Source organism: Cheilinus undulatus, linkage group 22 (assembly GCF_018320785.1).
Source record: "Cheilinus undulatus linkage group 22, ASM1832078v1, whole genome shotgun sequence".
NCBI classification, from domain to species: domain Eukaryota; kingdom Metazoa; phylum Chordata; class Actinopteri; order Labriformes; family Labridae; genus Cheilinus; species Cheilinus undulatus.
The window spans coordinates 25440904-25458509 of NC_054886.1; the positions used below are offsets into that span (position 1 = coordinate 25440904).

Sequence of the window (17606 nt, forward strand, 5' to 3'; positions counted from 1 at the left end):
ATCCCATCACACAAAGTCTATTTGTAGAGTAGACTCTAGCTGCCAAAAACCAGAATTGAATCAGAGACCTTCAGATCTTCAGTTCAACACTCTCTCAACTGAGCTACTTTGGCACAAAGGTGCCCAATTCAATGTTAAGTGGACATCTGTAATAACCAGTCCTATTCATTTACCACCAACACAGCAGTCTGAGCTAGCTGGGGGTGTCTTGCCCAGGGACACATCAACATATAACTGCAAGAGCTTGGGGTCAAGACCCCAATATTCCGGTTGAGAGAATGAACCATAGACCAACAAATTGTTTTTTTAATGCTGCGTGAATGGATAATATAATAATTACCAAACAAACTACATTAAAATCAAAATTCATTTTTTCATGTACAAGCTTTTGTACAAATTGAATGATTTGCAGACTTTGATAGGCATTACATTCAACCTTTAATCATACCCTGAAAAGCTGTTAACCAAGGTTTCTAGTCTTGGTACTATCTAAGCTCAGCAGCTGCTGGGAGCCGTGCCTTACCAGACAGATAAGAAAGCGGGACTGACCTCATCTAACTCTCCAACAAAACACATTAAACACAAATATGTCTCTTATGTGTAGATTTGGATGTATATCCCACTAATTGATGTGTGGTGATGTGACTCATTTTAAGTTTATTTTCAACCAGAGAAGTATTTCATTGTTTGAGGTTTTAGGCCTTTTCTCGAAAAACTTTTTACTGACAAAGAAATTAAATATTTTACTCTTTACCACTTTTTGTGAAAAATAACACAAAAAACGTATTTTCATGCCTTTTTTGTGTCTGAATTCAACCTGTGTCTGAACTACTATAATAAAGATTTTAGGAATGACTTTAAAGCAGTAAATATGAAAGCCACGCCCACACCCACATACACTTTAGGAGTGGAGCCAGAGAGGCAGACGTCTGTCGGATAAGGAGCAAATACGCAGCTGAAAGGTAATATTAAACCTACGTATGCATTTGGGTTCTTATTCTCATTTTAAATGTTTTTAATAGCAAAGAAGGCATGATTTTATTTATTTTTTTTAATCAGTAGAAACTTTTTAATTTCCATGACTACCAGTTGGTGTATGAATGTTGTATGTAGAATTTGTATTCACATAAGAAAGGAGTGTTCTGATTTTGAGATAGCTATGAAAAAATTTTACCTTTGACATATAAATATATCCTAAAGGTCATTTTCGCTGAACATCAAAAATTTGTCCTAGTTGGACTCAGGAAATGTCTGTGACAGCAACTTACTGTTTTATTGAAATCAAATTCAGCGATCCCCCAGAGCCACATCCTTTGAGTTTTGAACAAGAGTTTTATATTTTTTCATCATTACAGCACACCTGGTATGGATTGCAGTTAAGGTTTACTTAGGAGCCACAAAGTAAGAGAAAAGAACAAAATGATTGGTTGATTCGTTGATTGTTTGGTTGGTTGGTCAGTGGTTGGATGTTTGATTGTTTGGTTGCTTGTTTGGTTGGTTCATTTTTCATAGTTTGGTTAGTTGGTTCCTTGATTTGTTGTTGAGTTGCTGGAAGGTTAATTGTTTGGTTAATTGGTTGGTCTGTTGTTGGTTGATTGTGTTTTTCATTATTTGTTTGTGTTTGTCTGTATGGCGAAAGTTTGTTTGATTGATTTGTTTTTTATTATTATTTTGCTTGATTGGTTGGTTGGTTTGTTTGTTCCTTGATTGGTTGTTTTATTGGTTGATGAATTCTTGGTTCCAATGGCATGCTTACCAAATGTGAAATTTGCTGAGTATTGAAATGTGAGCCATTTTGCCATGTCCACTGACAAAACCCATTCCCCTATGAAACAGCAAAATAACTGTCACTGATAATTCAGACACATCTCATACTTCCTGTATCTGAGTAGAAGATTGAACCACTGACTTCCACATTTTGTCATACATATTTCATGTCTAGCGTAATAATCTTGTGGTAATCTCTTTAGCAGATATGACTTCTGCTCAAGCATCACCCTGTGACCCTGACTTACTGGAAAAGCATGTCACATGCACCATCTGCAAGGGTTTATTCAAAGATCCTGTCACTACAGCTTGTGGCCACTCCTTCTGTAAGAGATGCCTTTTTTGGTCCAAAGAGATGGTGTGCCCCCTCTGCAACAAGCCTCGGAGCCAAACCCTTGAGGTGAACGATGCCCTCAGTAACGTTGTCAAACAGATTAAAAATAAGACCCCAGAGAAAAATGCTGATGAGTACACTGGGGCGCCCGGCGAAGTGGCCTGTGACATGTGCACAAAGCAAAAGCTGAAAGCCAAGAAGTCCTGTCTTGTGTGTCTCGCCTCATATTGTTCGACCCACCTGAAAAATCATTTTTCGAATAAAAGGCTGAAGGGTCACAAGTTGGTGCAACCTGTAGAGAACTTGGATGAGAGGGCCTGTCTGCAGCATGGACGCCCCTTGGAGTTGTACAGCAGAAAGAGGGAGAGATGTATTTGTGTGCTGTGTATGGAAGAAGACCAGGAGGAAGTTGTTCCTAATGAAGAGGAATGGAACGAGAAGAAGGTGAGTTCAGTGTCCAGTTTCCATACATTTGTAGATGTAAAAAGTGTAAGAATGTGAAACTGACATTTTTAATTACTGCAGGTTGAGCTTGAAAACACCAAGACTGAGTTACGACAGAAGATTGAAAATAGAAGATCACTGGTGGATGAGATTAATGCATCTCTGAAGAGCTGTGAGGTAAGTAACAGGGTAGAATTTCTGATTGATGTGGCTCTGTTAAAAACAAAACAGGCCAAGAAATGCTGTGTGTCAATCACGCAGGTTTGACTCAGCAGAGTTTGCTAAAGTATACACTGATTTTGCTTGTGATTTCACTGCCAGTGTCCATCCAGCCTCACTGGTAGTGATGCCAATCAACTTTCATCCCTTTAACAGCTCTTCCTTTGGTACAAGTTTGCCTTTTCAAATTTGTGTTAGATAGCAATTGCTTAGTTTGCATGTTAAGTTTCTCAGTTTCTGTTGTTTCTGTTGTCCAATACACTCAAAATGTGCCACACATTTTCAGTGCAAGCAAAGTCTGGATTGAATGCAGGTCAGTGTAGTACCAGCACTCTTTTACTTTGAAGCCATGATGTTGTAACTTCAGCAGAATCTGGCTTGGCATTATCTTACTGACAAAAACAGGGGTGTTCCTGGAAAAGATGTCATCCGGATGTTGCTCCAAAACCTGTATGTATCTCTCAGTATTAATGGTGCCCTCACGGATGTGCAGGTCACCCATGTCATAGGCATTAATACACCCCACACCATCTCAGATACTGCCCTATTTTTCACTAAGAACACATGGTGATGACTGGAAATTTTGAGAATTTGAATTGAATTAATTTATTTTGATAGGGCCAATGCAGTTTAAGGTAGTTTCATTGCAGAGCATGAAGCTGATGTGCTGTACAGAGTATTTAGCAATTGCTCATTTCCAGCCCTTGTCCCTTGTTGGGCCTTTGAGTAAATAGTTGATAAGATGTACAACATTCAACAGCGTAAAATGGCACAGTAGTTAACAGAATAAAAAGACAATAACTACAAAGAAAACATACATAAATTCTATTAACCAGTACAAATAGGAATTTCAAAAATGGCAAATTGAAATACTTAGCATGGTAGAGACCAAACTCATATTTTATAGATGCAGAGACGATTGTGTCAAATGACAGTGGTTTTCTGGAGTGTTCCCAAGACCAAGTTTGAGCATCCACTGAATGATGCTGAGCTCAAATGACATTCAGTGGTGGTTTTTCAACCTTGCCCCATACGTGCACAGATTTCTTTAGATTCTCTGGATGTTTTGATGATCTTATGGACTGTTGTTGGTCAAATCTCTTAAATCTTTGAAAATGCATGTTAAGGAACATTGTTGTTGGACTATTAGCCATCTTTCACAAAGACAACAACTTCACAGCATTGCTGATTATGAATGACTGAGCCTTTCAGAAGAGCTCATTTCATATCCTACCTGTGGAAAATTCCAGGTGCTTTTGAGCATTTCTTGACTTTCCTCATCTTTTCTTAGCCTTGTCCTAACTTTTTTGGAACATGTTGCAGACATCAAATTCTTTATGTGTGTTTATATAAAAAGAAAACATAACAATTAAGCTGATTAGTTTGAACCTAATTTTCTTGCTTCTGTGTTGCATTCAGTTGAATATGTGTAGAAAAAGGGTTTGCAAATCAACGTATTTTGTTTCTACTACAATTTTACACTCCATCTTAACTTTTATGGCATTAGGGGTTGTAATTCAACCAGTATCCCACAAGGTTTCTTTGCTATATAGCAGATCACCATCTCCATTAAATGCATGTTTCATAATAAAATGAGGGAGAAAATCTGTTTAAGAGGCACAGCTAGACCCTTTTCCCTGTGCAAAATGAAGCAGATTTGGCAACTGTCCATTGTTGCCTCTTTCTTTCAAGGAAGTGCAGATTCTTTAATCAAATCAACACTCATGGTGTTCCTAGCTCTTCCCTTTAAGGCCAGATAGATATGCTTGATACCCCAGTGCACTGGTGCCAATAAAGTAGAACGGTATGGTTATTTTGGTACCTTTGTTACCTTTTGACAGCAGAAATAGTTATGTACCGTACTGAACTGAAACAAACTGCCTGATGGAAATGCAGCTTAAAGTAGAGCAGCACAGCTTTTAAAGAGAACAACTATCAAATACTTCAAGTATCCTGGCAGATTATAATTCTTCTTGGGCCAAACTCTAAGATGGTGTTGTAGAAGTACAGGAACAGTCTGCACCTTTTAAATTGCAACGGACGAAGGTTTCCAAACAGCTTGTCCCAGAAGTGCTCTCCTTCTTTTCAAGCATTATGTGTTGTAATTGTCAAATGGAAAATCCCTGCCTTTCCTTCATTTTCAGGACCAGCTGAACACTGAATGTGAGAATATTGATGCTGTGTTCACAGCAGTGATTGCCATCGTGAAGGAAGCCCATGCAGCAGCTCTACGGCCACTGAAGGACAGGCGGCAAGTTGTGAAAAAGGAGGCAAAAGAAATTGAAGGGAAGTTGAAGACAGAGATCAGCAAGCTTGAGAAAACCATGTCAGAGCTAGATAACATGTCAGCACATGAGGATCACATCCTTTTTCTGCAGGTGAGAGCAAACTTTGCTGATACAAAGGCTTCTTCGCTACATTGACATTTATATTGGTATCCATATTAGTGAACTTCTAATGATAATAGATTTTTCAACCACCCCATTTAGAGTTTAGAGGTACATTAAGAGAAAAAAATCAACTCCTTTACTCTAGCTCACTTTCTTCTCTCTGTAGGAGTATTGGGAGGTAGAGTGTACAGCCTAATTAGTTGGGGGTGAGCAGAACCCAAACAGGCTTCATGCCTTGGCTATACCTGTTCTCATAAGCTTTTCTCCGTAAGATCCTCATTCTGGTGGTCTCTTTTCTTTATTCATTTCATATGTGGGAATGATGGAAAGCGAGTGCGAGCATGGATCGGGAATAACTGTCAAGCCTTCCCTCTGTGTTGGGAAGATGAAACACTGGGAGCTTCCTATTTGATAACCTTGTTGATGTGCCGGTTTTGCTATCCACATAGATTCATGGTTGATTTGTAAGGCTCAAGGCCATGTGGTTGGATTGGTAGCATCGATGTTGTCAGTACTTAAATTTGGCATTAACAGTACCTGAAGTCATTGGAGATGGCAATGCTGTTTTAGTCGAAGCAGTGAAGGGGAATGTGGCAAGCTATTTAACTTAACTGTGGCAATAGGGCAAAAGGACTTGCCTGACCAGAATCATCACTGAGGGTTGACCTCTGACCTCTGAAACCCCTAAAAGTACCCTCAACAACATAGCCTTTACTGCCATTTCTATGCAGATGATTCCCAACTTTGCATGCCAGTTGAAAGAAAGATGCCAGGTTGTTGAAACCATTGCTGGAGTGTCTAAAGGACGTTAAGCTTGGATGGCCTTAAACGTCTTGAATTTCACTGAAAACAAAACTGTGGTCCTGACCAGGTGTGTCATGGACTGGATAGCTGGAAGGATACCAGGAGAGATGGGCATAGGCCTGGAATAGGCCTGGGTGATGGCCATGAGGAGGCCGGAGCAGTCCAGGACCAGTGTTGACACATAATGATGGGAGTGATCGGATGATGTTCATGCATTTCTCCTGGCTGGCCTTAGCATGAGAGTTATCTACCAATAAGTTCCTCCGTTCAAAAGCTATGACAGCATATGCCTGGTGAGCTCGGGTTACCTGTTTACTACCATATTTTGTCTTGCCACTTGGATTGGCTTGTATTGAATGGGACAGACAGATGTTTGTCCAATCACCTTCCAAGGATCTTTTGATTGAGAGGTTTCCCAAATGAATGTCTTTCTGTCATGTCAGGTCTGTTTGGTTTATCTGATTTCTTTCCATCTCTCCCTGTCTCAGAAGTACCCATCTCTTCAAGACCTCAGCAACATCACAGACTGCCCAGAGGTGGAGCTGGACACTTCACTGTCATTTGGCACCATGCGAAAAATCACAACCGCCATGATGGAATCAATTCAACAGGAACTGGAGAAGCTGACCCCTCTTGGTAAGAGTTGAACTAAAGTGGTGATTGTTGAAATCTACATGTTGACTTAACAGTAAAAATTATCCTTTCACTTCACAGAGCTTCAAAGAATTCCAAAATTCACTGGTGGGTGATCTAGTCTGTCTGTTCCTAAAAATATCATTTAAAACATGGCTTTCAATTTAAGATATGACAGTTATTTCAAACTTATTATTACCAGTGGATGTGAGGCTGGATCCAACCACTGCACACCAACACCTTGCTCTATCTGAGGATGGTAAGGAAGTGAAAGATGGAGAGGAAGACCAAAGAGTTCCCTTCTCCCCTGAGAGGTTTGACACATTTGGCAGTGTCCTGGGGCTCAACAGTCTGAAATCTGGGAGGTCCTACTGGGAGGTGGAGGTCCGGAACAAGTCAGGGTGGGATCTGGGTGTAGCAAGAGGGGACGCAAACCGCAAGGGCAAACTGTCTTTGACTCCAGATAACGGGTACTGGGTTACTGTTCATTACGAAGACGACAAGTATGCCGCCCTGACAGCCCCACCTGTTGTTCTGTCGCTGAGAGAGAAACCTGAGAAAGTGGGAGTGTTTGTGGACTTAGACGAGGGTCTCGTGTCCTTTTATGATGTGACAGCAGAATCTCACATCTACTCATTTACTGAGTGCTCGTTCAATGGGAAGATCTTCCCATATTTTAGTCCCCATTTGAAACAAGATGAGAAAAACATGGATCCTTTGATTATTTCTTGTGTGAAAGAGTGCAGGCAGGGCACAGATCTGTCATAAGAACAAAGGATTTTTATGTAGGGTAGACATGATTTCTTTAATTATTGTTGGGTATATAAAAGATATATTCAAATTTTGTTTCAGACCACTCCCATGTATTTTCTATGGTCACAGTATGAACTAGAGCTAAATGAGATAGCACAAGGCTGAATTTGGGTGGTGCCAAAATATAAAGTCTTTATCAGGTTGTTTTGCAGGCACCATCCATGCTGATAAGCAAGCAGCAAGTGGTCAACATATGGCTGTATTTATTTTAAAACTTGGTCAACACTGAAGTCACATTTCTATCACACTGAAAATTCCCAAAAAGTTGGGGCTTAAATTAAAATGCAAATGAAAACCAGAGGAACACTTCAGTAAACCATCATCAGTTAACATAGTAGCCTATGTCTCTACATCTACAAATGTAGGTTAAGACTCTACCATGCAAAACAAAGATCATTTATAAACAACATTCAGGGTTTTGGGAGATTAATGTTGTTACATGCTCTCCTGATGCAGGATTTGAGCTGCCCTGAAGTTGGGTCTTTATTGCCTTTTTTTTTTAATGATGCAGCAAATATATTAGATATGTGTACACATATATATTTCCGTCAAGACCACTGTCAGGAAACAGATCATTTGGGTCTAAAAATAGCCTATTTTTCTTTTTTTTGCAGTTGTTAATTGGCACTTATGTTGTTATCTATGTTTGGTGCTGTAGCTGTACTGGGATCCCTGTAAACCTGCAGATAAGGAAAGCATAAGGCAGGGAGAAAAGCAGCAAAAACCCAGAGCAGAGCAGGCTTCAATGACAACAGAATGACACTGATTAAGATGCAGATTGAAGGAGGAGCTGGGGTGGAGGAGGGTTGCAAAGGCAGCTTGCAACCTCCCTCTGGCTGCTGAACACAGCCAGGAAAAAAGCAGTTTGAATAAGACAGCAGGAAAGCGTTTAGCCAGTAGCGTGCTTAGAGCAAATTAGCTGGAGATCAGCTGAAAAAGGATCTCACGCGCTTGACTACATGGCCTCCCTAAATTAACAACATACAATACTGTGCAGAAGTTTTAGGCATGTTTGGGCCAAAATTTGAGGCTGAAGTAAGGCGTGTAATGGCGAGTACGTCCACCTGAGGGCCCCATCCGGCGGTAAGGAGGATTGACACAACTCAGGTCATGCTCTGGATGTCTTCGTACATTACCAGGGGCATGGGAAAATAGTCTGATGAAAACAAAACAAAAACCACAGCTTTAGGGCGGAGTTATGAGTAGATGTGGCGCTTAAGCATAGCCTAGAGTACTGTTAGGTCAGGCAGGAGGATTTCCACAACCCCCTGGTTGTCGTGTGTATGTTCTGAGCACCTGAAAACTGTTGAGGGTTGCTGGGCGTGGGGTGCAAAGGCCCTGACAAAAGAAATGCTGTTAAGCTCGACCTTGGCTGCTGAGCGACACACGTACATGTCAAACGTGTCGATACTGACTCCCCCCTCTCTTCAGCCTGGGGCTGTGGAACATCAGGACCTGTGAAGAACTGTTAGCGCTTTACATGCCTAAAACTTCTGTACAGCACTTATATATATATATATATATATATATATATATAAGTGCTGTGAATTGATTAACCACATTACCACACTGTGATCAATCATGATTAATCACAGCATATTTTTATAGTTTAGTATTTTATCCATTTTCAGATTTTAAATGTTCTTATTATCAAGTGTTTTTATATTTATGTTTAGAATTCTATGTACTGCACTTTGATTGAAAGCACTTTACAAATAAGATTTAAGATTATTATCATTATCTATTAATCATACATTTAAAATACTACCATTTACTTGCATTTTGGTGCATTTTCAGTGTTTCTGTAGTCTACAATGAAACCTATTTCTATGTATTCATTTATCTTGGTTGTTACAACCTGTGTTACAGTTTAACTATCTGCAAGTTGTGATACAATAAATGTTTTTGATATTAAAATGTGATTTTTATATAAACTTTGACTTCCTCATCGAACAGATCTGTTACGCAATACTGTGGCTGCAGTTATGACAGGGCAGAGGGAAGGAGTGTGGTTTGTGGTTTCTTTATTCTCCAGAAATGAAAGTGAAAGGAAAAAAAAAAAAACAAGTTTCAGGATGTTTAATGTCACTCTGGTTTCACAGACAGTTCTTCAGTTAAGGGGCTCCATTTAAAAGGCAAAAAATACATTTAAAAGGCATTTAAAATATAATAAAACAATATGCATTGTGCTTTTAGAAAGTATTCAGACCCCCTTCACTTTTTTAAATTTTTTTCAAGTTGTGGCCAGATGCTACAGTCAAATAAATTCATTTTTATTCCCATCAATCTACACTCAGTACCCAGTCATGACAAAGTGAAAATAGAATTTTTGAAATTTTTGAAAAAGTATTAAAAATAAAAATATGAAATATCACATTGGCATAATTTTTCAGGCTCTTTGCAAAAAACAAAACACTTGAAATTTATCTGTGATTCCTCCCTTTTCTCTTGATCTTTGCAGAGATGTTTCTACACCACAGTCCTCCACTGATCGGGGCTTATGGAGTTAATCTGATAATAAAGAAAAATATAGAAATAATAATAATAATATAATATAGAAAATTATAAAACTGTGAATGCCATAAGCCTTCATTTAAAGGCCCCAGGAGGTACCAGGACATTTAAGGGTTGATTTCTACTTCTATGGTGTAAGTCTGACTCTATTCTGAATTAAATGACCTTCAGTGTTGGGGTTATGTGAAAGTGTAGATCCACCAGTGTTAATTCAACTCTGTAGCAAGTCATTTCGAAGCTCTGACCTCTGCTATTCCAAATCCACTGTTCTTTTCTGGAATACCTTTGTTTATGGTTCTTGCTGATTTTTGACACGAGTGAAGTTATCCACTAAATCAGTCAGTGCCCACCTGTGGTAGTGGATGGTCCACAATAAAGAGTAGGTGTGCATTTGGCTCTCTGCTACATCCTAGATGTTTAATACAAATCTTTAATAAGTATAAAAGTGCATTGTAATGAGTCAGTAATCAACACCTTAAATTAAGACCTACAGTGAAAGAGAATTACACCATGCTGTGTTAAAAGCACACTATAGTGAGAAAATACAACCCTGTGAGTGTTGAAAACTGACAACCTTCTAAAGTGTTAATCCAACTTGGACCTGAGAGAATTATTTAGATTCTGGTAAAGTGTTAAATTTAACTCTGTAGGAGTTGAATTAACACTGACAGTTTTGCTTTGAAGGAGGATTGCCTGAACAAAGGAAGGGTTAGTCCAACTCTGTAGAGAGCCAGTTGATTGAAGCTCTGCCCACTGCCATTTCAAAACTAGGACTTTCCCATGATGCCCTTGGGCAGAGTGTTAAGATGTGTTTAAGATGGTTTTTGTGTATTTATATGTGTTTAGATGTTGCCTGTTGTACGCTAATCACAGTTTGAATATCTTTTTGAATTAGTCACCTTAGGTAAGGGATATGGGAAAGACGTCTGACTTTGCTACAGGTGGTCAATACAAGTTTGCAGTTTTAAATAAGTATGAAAGTGCATTGCAATATGTCAATTAAAACTGTGAATACCTTAAATATATACCTACAGTGAAAGAGAAAAGCACAATGTTGTGTTAAAAGTACACTTTAAAGAGTAAAAAGCTACCCTTCATTTCACAAAGAACAAATTTTTGAATCCAGAAACTATTTCTTACAATGTGAAAGATGTTTAACTTGTGTGGCTTGTTTCATTTAATCTTGAAAAATTGTAGTTTTTTATTGTTAGAATCAAACCTTTGTCTGAAAAACCTTGATGCATTATTTGGAAATGAATTTCCTCCAGTAAATATCTACATTTAAATGTATCTTCTTTCAATCCTAATATTTTAAGTCATCCTCTCCTGTTGTTTTTGAATTGGTCTTTTGTTCTACTGCGCTTCATTAAATTAAATAGCGAATGCCAAACCTTCGAGTGTTCCAGTAAATACTTTACAAGACAATTAATCAGTGTGAACCTGCTGAACATGTGGACACACCCTGCAAGGGTTAAAAAAATGTTGGTTGATTATTTGAATGCTGACATGGCTTGAAAAGAGGAGGAACAGACTGGCAGAGCTTTTCAACAGAAATGAAACTAACAGAGGAATCACACGCTCACACAGTCTGGGAGTTCAGAGCCAAAGGACCCAGAAGACTGGGATCAGGATCATCTCTACCTGAAAGGTAACACTACACGTCATGTAATCTGTCTTTATACTTGAGGAGGTGACTTTCAAGATTCATTACAACCACAAAATAGGAAGACTTTTGATTTAAATCTTTTTACCTCAGTGACTGCTGGTTAATCTGGTCATTACTCTAACTACACAACAGTATGCAGCACTTAGCTTTAAAACACCTGTGATTACACCCAAGTATGCTCATCAGTGACCCTTAATTTACAAACACCAATTCCAAAAAAGTTGGAATATTTAGTTAAATACAAATAATACAATGGTTTCTAAATCATTTGCTTTGATATTTGAGCCTTACCAAACTAGTTCTATTTGCTTGCCAACCAGCCAGCCTGTTCTTTGTAAACACGTGTTTGTCATTTAGTATGTCATGCTGTACTGTCCTTTGCCCCCATTGCTGTCCAGTTTTTCTAATCTCCTGCACTGTAAGACAAAATTAGTTAAGCTTACTTAAAAAAAAAAAATATGGAAACTCATTGCCTCAAAAATAACAAATAAACTACACATGACTTTTGTGAGTTAAAAAAAAAAACTTGTTTATTTTTAGTGTGCAGTACTTGTTTAACTATTAACTATTTAACCCATTAAAGCCTGAAAACACAAATTATTGCCAGAAAATTCTAAATTTTTGGAACTGAAATGTTTATTTCACTTTCTACTGAAATCCCCAAAAAAAAAAAAAAAAAAAAAAAATCCGTAAAATTTAACATATATATTTTTTGTATCTCATTTGATACATTAGGTGTTTTTGGTAACTGATAATCCGCTTGAGGGCATTTTTATTATTTTTCAGATTTTATTCAGAATTCTTTTTTTTTTTTTTTTTTTTTTTTTAGTAATATAGGGTCATATTGATTAGATAGAGGTATCATAAAATTATGTATCAAATATGATACAATAGGCTTTAAGGGGTTAAGTATTCACTAGTTTTACCCTCAGGCCCCTTTAAAAAAAATCACACTCTCCCTCTTAAAGCCCTTGAAGGACATTGGGTATTTTTAAAAGTATTAAAAATGAATGAAAAAATTTTTTTTTATTTTTTTGGTCCTTCATTCCATTCCTCTTCATGTACAGCAGATGTGAATGATTTTTCATAATTTTAAGCCTATAAATGCAAGTTTGTTTACATAATGCTGCTTTTTCTAAAACAAAAAAAAATGATTATTTTGTATTTGAAAAATGCAGATTTTTTTGTACAGGGATTATCAGTCTTGGATATGCCATTGATTAGCAGCATCACTGATTTTGACGTACTATTAAGTTTTGTGTAATAAAAAAAAAAAAAAAAATCACACTCCCCCTCTTAAAACCAAGACTGGAAATGTTGGGCAACAGTGATTTTTTTTTTATTATTTTATTTTATTGCTATCAAGCTTCACTGACACCCATATGCTAAGCCCCTCAGAGCTCTACTATCTTTTGTATTGGCTTGCATGTATTAGGTCCTTTCCTGCTTGCACCTCATTTCAAAGCCTGGTTGACCCGAGTCCCTGTCAGCAACCTCTCCTAGCCCCAATCCCCTTGATCACGTTTGTAGCAACAGCTAAACCCCTTGACCTCAAGCTCCCTGTTCTCACAGAGTGACGTATTGCCCAGCTACTTCTTAATGACATAGGTTGTCGGTTCTTGCCGAGTAATCCCACCAGAGGGGTCTAGAGACAGAGGGCCCATTCGACTGTGTCAGCCTCTAGTTCTTTATAGACGTCCCCTGTCCCAGGTCTCCTTTTGTTAGTTTGATGACCTGCCCCAATCCCACTGTAGGTAATTTGTGTATTAGAGTATTTAATATCACAAATGGAGTCCAGGCAACAGGGCAGGACCCAAATGCAGATTGCAATAGGTGGACTTATGATATGCAAATAAGCAAATAGGCCAGAAACCAAGTACAACGGTCTCTGTGAGGCACAAAAAGGGTGTTGCATTGGGATTTATCAACCTTCGAAGGGAACAAATACTCAGATCATATTCATATTCAAATATTCACATCTGACTAAAAGATACAACTGTTGGGTCACAAACTTTTTTTAAAGACAGTACATTTCGAATTGAATAACCCCACAACTCTCTCCTCAGCAGATATGGCTGCCACCAAACCATCACCCCGTGACAATGACCAGCTGGAAAAGCACGTCACATGCACCATCTGCATGGATTTATTCAGGGATCCTGTCACTACAGCTTGTGGCCACTCCTTCTGTAAGAAATGTCTAAGCTGCAACTTTCAGTACAATGACATGATGTGCCCCCTGTGCAAAACACCTCTCAGCAGACACCCCGATGTTAACATCGTCCTAAGAGACATTGTGGAAGAGATTAAAAAAAAGACCCCAGAGAAAGATGATGATGAGTACACTGGGGCGCCTGGCGAAGTGGCCTGTGACATGTGCACAAAGCGAAAGCTGAAAGCCAAGAAGTCCTGTCTTGTGTGTCTGGCCTCGTATTGTTCAACCCACCTTAAGAATCATTCTTTGACTAAAAGGCTGAAGGGTCACAAGTTGGTCGACCCTGTAGAGAACTTGGATGAGAGAGCCTGTCTGCAGCATGGACGCCCCTTGGAGCTGTACAGCAGAAAGAGGGAGAGATGTATTTGTGTGCTGTGTATGGAAGAAGACCAGGAGGAAGTCGTTCCTAATGAAGAGGAATGGAACAGGAAGAAGGTGAATTTGCAAAAGAGGGCCTTGTCACTTTTTGATTCAGTCACTGTGCTCTGTTCCATGTTATGTACTCCGATAAGCCTGTAGATGTATGAGAGTGTTTGCTTTGTGTGTTTTCTGCAGGCTAAGCTTGAAAACACCAAGACTGAGCTACGACAGAAAATCAAAAATAGAAAAACACGACTGGATGAAATAAATGCATCTCTTAAGACATGTGAGGTAAGTTTGAAGGGAAGGGAACTTTCTGACTGGTTAAAGACCGCCCTTACTTGTCTGTTATTGTCGAAACTAGCCATGCTATGCCGGAGCCACTGCACAGGATCAACTGTGAAATATTTTAAAGGATAGAGCTCCTTCTTGTGCACAAGTCTAAAACAAGTGGTGTTACAGTAATGGGCAGTGTGCACCTTTTTTACTTGCCAAGAGTTGGAGTCTCAGAACAACCAGTCCAAGAATTACCTTCTCCTTTTTCCCAAGTGTCATGCATTGTTGCAAATTATAAAAAGTCAAGTCACCACTGGAAGATCCCTGCTTTGCCATCATTTACAGGACCAGCTGAACAAAGAGTGCGGGGATATTGACGCTGTGTTCACTGCTGTAACTGCCATGGTGAAGGAGGCCCATGAAAAAGCTCTTCAGCCATTACAGGACAAGAGGCAGGTTGCTGAAAAGGAGGCAAAAGAAATTGAGGAGAAGTTGGAAGCAGAGATCAACCAGCTTGAGAAAACCATCTCTGAGCTGGTTGATATATCTGCACTTGAGGATCACATCCTGTTCCTGCAGGTGAGAGGAAACTTTGCAGAGATGGACCACTTAGTTGGGCTTGTATATCTCTAATGGATTAAATACATTTTTGTCTTTTCAAGGTGCAATGCAACTCCTACCTCAGTCTATTGCCTAGATATTAGGACTTGACCTATTCCATCCCTTTGGCCTTTTCCTTGTTTTAGACTACTTTAAAATACTTTGCACCCCTTGAGCCATTGAGAATGGAGCTAAAATTGGTAGGGATTCTCTTTCATAGAAAATAAGACACCATTCATGCTGTTGTAAATGGTCTTTTTAAAGTTGTAAGTCCTACTGATGTGGTGAACTGGGATTTTCTAACACTCATTTTTCAATGACCCATCCATCCATTAATATCCACTTATATGTGGCTGGGTTATGGGGGCAGCAGGCTTGGCAAGTTAACCTAGACATCCAACCCTCCAGTAAATCTCACCAGCTGGGGGATCCTCAGGTGTTTCCAGGCCATCTTGGATAAAAATTGAACTTTTTCGCAATGACTTTTGGCCACACCGATCCAAACTAACATGTACTGATTTTCCTTTCCACCACTGGTTTGGTAGTGCAAGCCACCCAGAGTGGTCCTGCTCTGGAGCACCCCCCTCTAAGTGCCCTGGTGTGTCACAGCAGTTCGTAATCATTCAGGAACGCCTCACAAACATGTTTAAGTGTCAACTGCTGCACCAAACTTTGAAATACTTGTCGGATTACCAATAAAAGAAGAATAAAACTTTGTAGCAGAAACAATAGGTGTGCCTTCCTCTTGTGGTGGAAAAAACAATGCTTGTCTATTGGTTTGACAGGCCTGGAAGACCTCCAAAGGAGGTATATGTCTAGGTTCTTATTCATCCAGACCATTCAAATTTTGATCCAAATAGGCAATTTGTTTAAGGTTCTAGAAGAAGATTTTCCCCAACAGTCTCTGCCTATGACTTTTAGGTGACCATCCAGATCATTAGCATACTAATGGTCATGGAGGCTATATTTCTCAACCTGTCTCCAATCACTCTTAGAACTGAAGAGGCCTTTTGGAGGATAGGCAAAACATATTTAAGAATCTTAACCAAGTCAATTTGGTCATTTGGATCAAGCCTTGGTCTCCAAGAGGAGGTGTTCAGATGGGATCCTAAATAGATATCCCAGTAACCTTGATTGTCTCCTTTTCATACAAGCATCAGCTCTACTCAGTGCTCTCTCCGGATGTCTGAGCATCTCATTCTATCTATAAGTCCTGGCCCAGCCAGCCCTCAGAGGATGCTCATTTCAGCCATTTGTTTCAGTCTTATATGGTTTATCTCTTTTGTCTCTTCCTCTGTCTCAGAAATACCCGTCTCTTCAAGACATGGATTGCATCAAAGACTGCCCAGAGGTGGAGCTGGACATTTCACTGTCATTTGGCACCATGCGAAAAATCACAACAACTATGCTGGAATCAATTGAACAGGAACTGGTGAAGCTGACCCCTCTTGGTAAGCGTTAAACAAAAGTGGTGATCTCTGAAACGTACCTGTTGATCCACTTGATTAAGTTTGATCTCTTCTCTTCACAGAGCTTCAAAGAATTCCAAAGTTCATCGGTGGGTGATTTAGTCTTTCTGTTCCTTAAATATCATTTGAAACATTGTCTTTATGGTTTCCATATGACAGTTATTTCAACTTTTTATTACCAGTGGATGTGAGGCTGGATCCAACCACTGCACACCAACGCCTGGTTCTGTCTGACAATGGTAAGGAAGTCAAAGATGGAGAGGAACACCATGAAGTTCCTGATTCTCCTGAGAGGTTTGACATGTTTGGCAGCATCCTGGGGCTCAACAGTCTGAAATCTGGGAGGTCCTACTGGGAGGTGGAGGTCCGGAACAAGTCAGGGTGGGATCTGGGTGTAGCAAGAGGGGACGCAAACCGCAAGGGCAAACTGTCTTTGACTCCAGATAACGGGTACTGGGTTACTGTTCATTACGAAGACGACAAGTACGCCGCCCTGACAGCCCCACCTGTTGGTCTGTCGCTGACAGACAAACCTGAGAAGGTGGGAGTGTTTGTGGACTTAGACGAGGGTCTCGTGTCCTTTTATGATGTGACGGCAGAATCTCACATCTACTCATTTACTGAGTGCTCGTTCAATGGAAAGATCTTCCCATATTTTAGTCCCCATTCAAGAAAAGATGAGAAAAACATAGATCCCTTGATTATTTGTCCTGTTAAGAATTGTGAGCAGGAAATTGATGTGTCATGAGGGATAAGGGGGTTAATCATGGGTAGTATAAAACTTTGGAAGTTGTGTTTGGTAAATTTGAATTTTGTTGATACTGTCCGTTGTGTGATGTTTTGTGTAAGGGTTGAACTCAGGTGCGGAGACGGAAGCAGTTTTAACAGTTTTATTGTGAGGATAAGTGCACCAGGGAAGGGGATTCCAAGAGTCCAGGAGGGAGTGAGGGAGTGCTGGAGCTGGCTGTGGTGAATTGAGCAGGAGGCACTGGAAAAAAGGAGGAGAGGCACGTTAGCGACAATGTACACAAAATGCAAACACTAGAGATCACTGGAATCAACAAAAGCACAAAGAACTTCTCTGAAGGATCACGAGAAGGAG

The 17606-nt window shown here is 39.6% G+C and overlaps 2 protein-coding genes across 5 annotated transcripts; both read left to right on the forward strand.

Annotated features, from left to right (window-relative positions):
• Positions 1-895: 895 nt before the first annotated feature.
• LOC121504541 (E3 ubiquitin-protein ligase TRIM39-like) lies at positions 896-9123 on the forward strand. Of its 3 annotated transcripts, XM_041779409.1 has the most exons (8): positions 938-962; positions 1356-1401; positions 1971-2545; positions 2627-2722; positions 4909-5142; positions 6447-6594; positions 6673-6699; positions 6794-9123. In XM_041779409.1, the coding sequence occupies exons 3-8, from the start codon at positions 1976-1978 to the stop codon at positions 7357-7359; spliced, it is 1641 nt and encodes a 546-aa protein (XP_041635343.1). In that variant the 5' UTR covers positions 938-962; positions 1356-1401; positions 1971-1975; the 3' UTR covers positions 7360-9123. The 3 variants fall into 3 exon arrangements, with proteins under 3 accessions (XP_041635345.1, XP_041635344.1, XP_041635343.1); XM_041779411.1 differs by lacking the exon at positions 1356-1401 and having other exon boundaries at positions 896-962; positions 6794-9122; XM_041779410.1 differs by lacking the exon at positions 1356-1401 and having other exon boundaries at positions 900-962; positions 1974-2545; positions 6794-9121.
• Positions 9124-9367: 244 nt separating this feature from the next.
• Positions 9368-17367, forward strand: LOC121504540 (E3 ubiquitin-protein ligase TRIM39-like). 2 transcript variants are annotated; one of them, XM_041779407.1, is made up of 7 exons: positions 9368-11566; positions 13654-14234; positions 14355-14450; positions 14781-15014; positions 16339-16486; positions 16567-16593; positions 16687-17367. In XM_041779407.1, the coding sequence occupies exons 2-7, from the start codon at positions 13656-13658 to the stop codon at positions 17250-17252; spliced, it is 1650 nt and encodes a 549-aa protein (XP_041635341.1). In that variant the 5' UTR covers positions 9368-11566; positions 13654-13655; the 3' UTR covers positions 17253-17367. The 2 variants fall into 2 exon arrangements, with proteins under 2 accessions (XP_041635341.1, XP_041635340.1); XM_041779406.1 differs by having other exon boundaries at positions 11502-11566; positions 13651-14234.
• Positions 17368-17606: the final 239 nt, after the last annotated feature.

What these genes read in the sequence shown, in the direction of transcription:
- LOC121504541 (XM_041779411.1), top strand. Translation starts at nt 1,976, where the DNA reads ATGACTTCTGCTCAAGCATCACCCTGTGACCCTGACTTACTGGAAAAG. An exon ending in ATCACATCCTTTTTCTGCAG is followed by an intron (nt 5,143 to 6,446) that starts GTGAGAGCAAAC and finishes TCCCTGTCTCAG; the next exon opens with AAGTACCCATCTCTTCAAGA. An exon ending in GGAGAAGCTGACCCCTCTTG is followed by an intron (nt 6,595 to 6,672) that starts GTAAGAGTTGAA and finishes TTCACTTCACAG; the next exon opens with AGCTTCAAAGAATTCCAAAA.
- LOC121504540 (XM_041779407.1), top strand. Translation starts at nt 13,656, where the DNA reads ATGGCTGCCACCAAACCATCACCCCGTGACAATGACCAGCTGGAAAAG. An exon ending in AGGAATGGAACAGGAAGAAG is followed by an intron (nt 14,235 to 14,354) that starts GTGAATTTGCAA and finishes TGTTTTCTGCAG; the next exon opens with GCTAAGCTTGAAAACACCAA. An exon ending in GGTGAAGCTGACCCCTCTTG is followed by an intron (nt 16,487 to 16,566) that starts GTAAGCGTTAAA and finishes TTCTCTTCACAG; the next exon opens with AGCTTCAAAGAATTCCAAAG.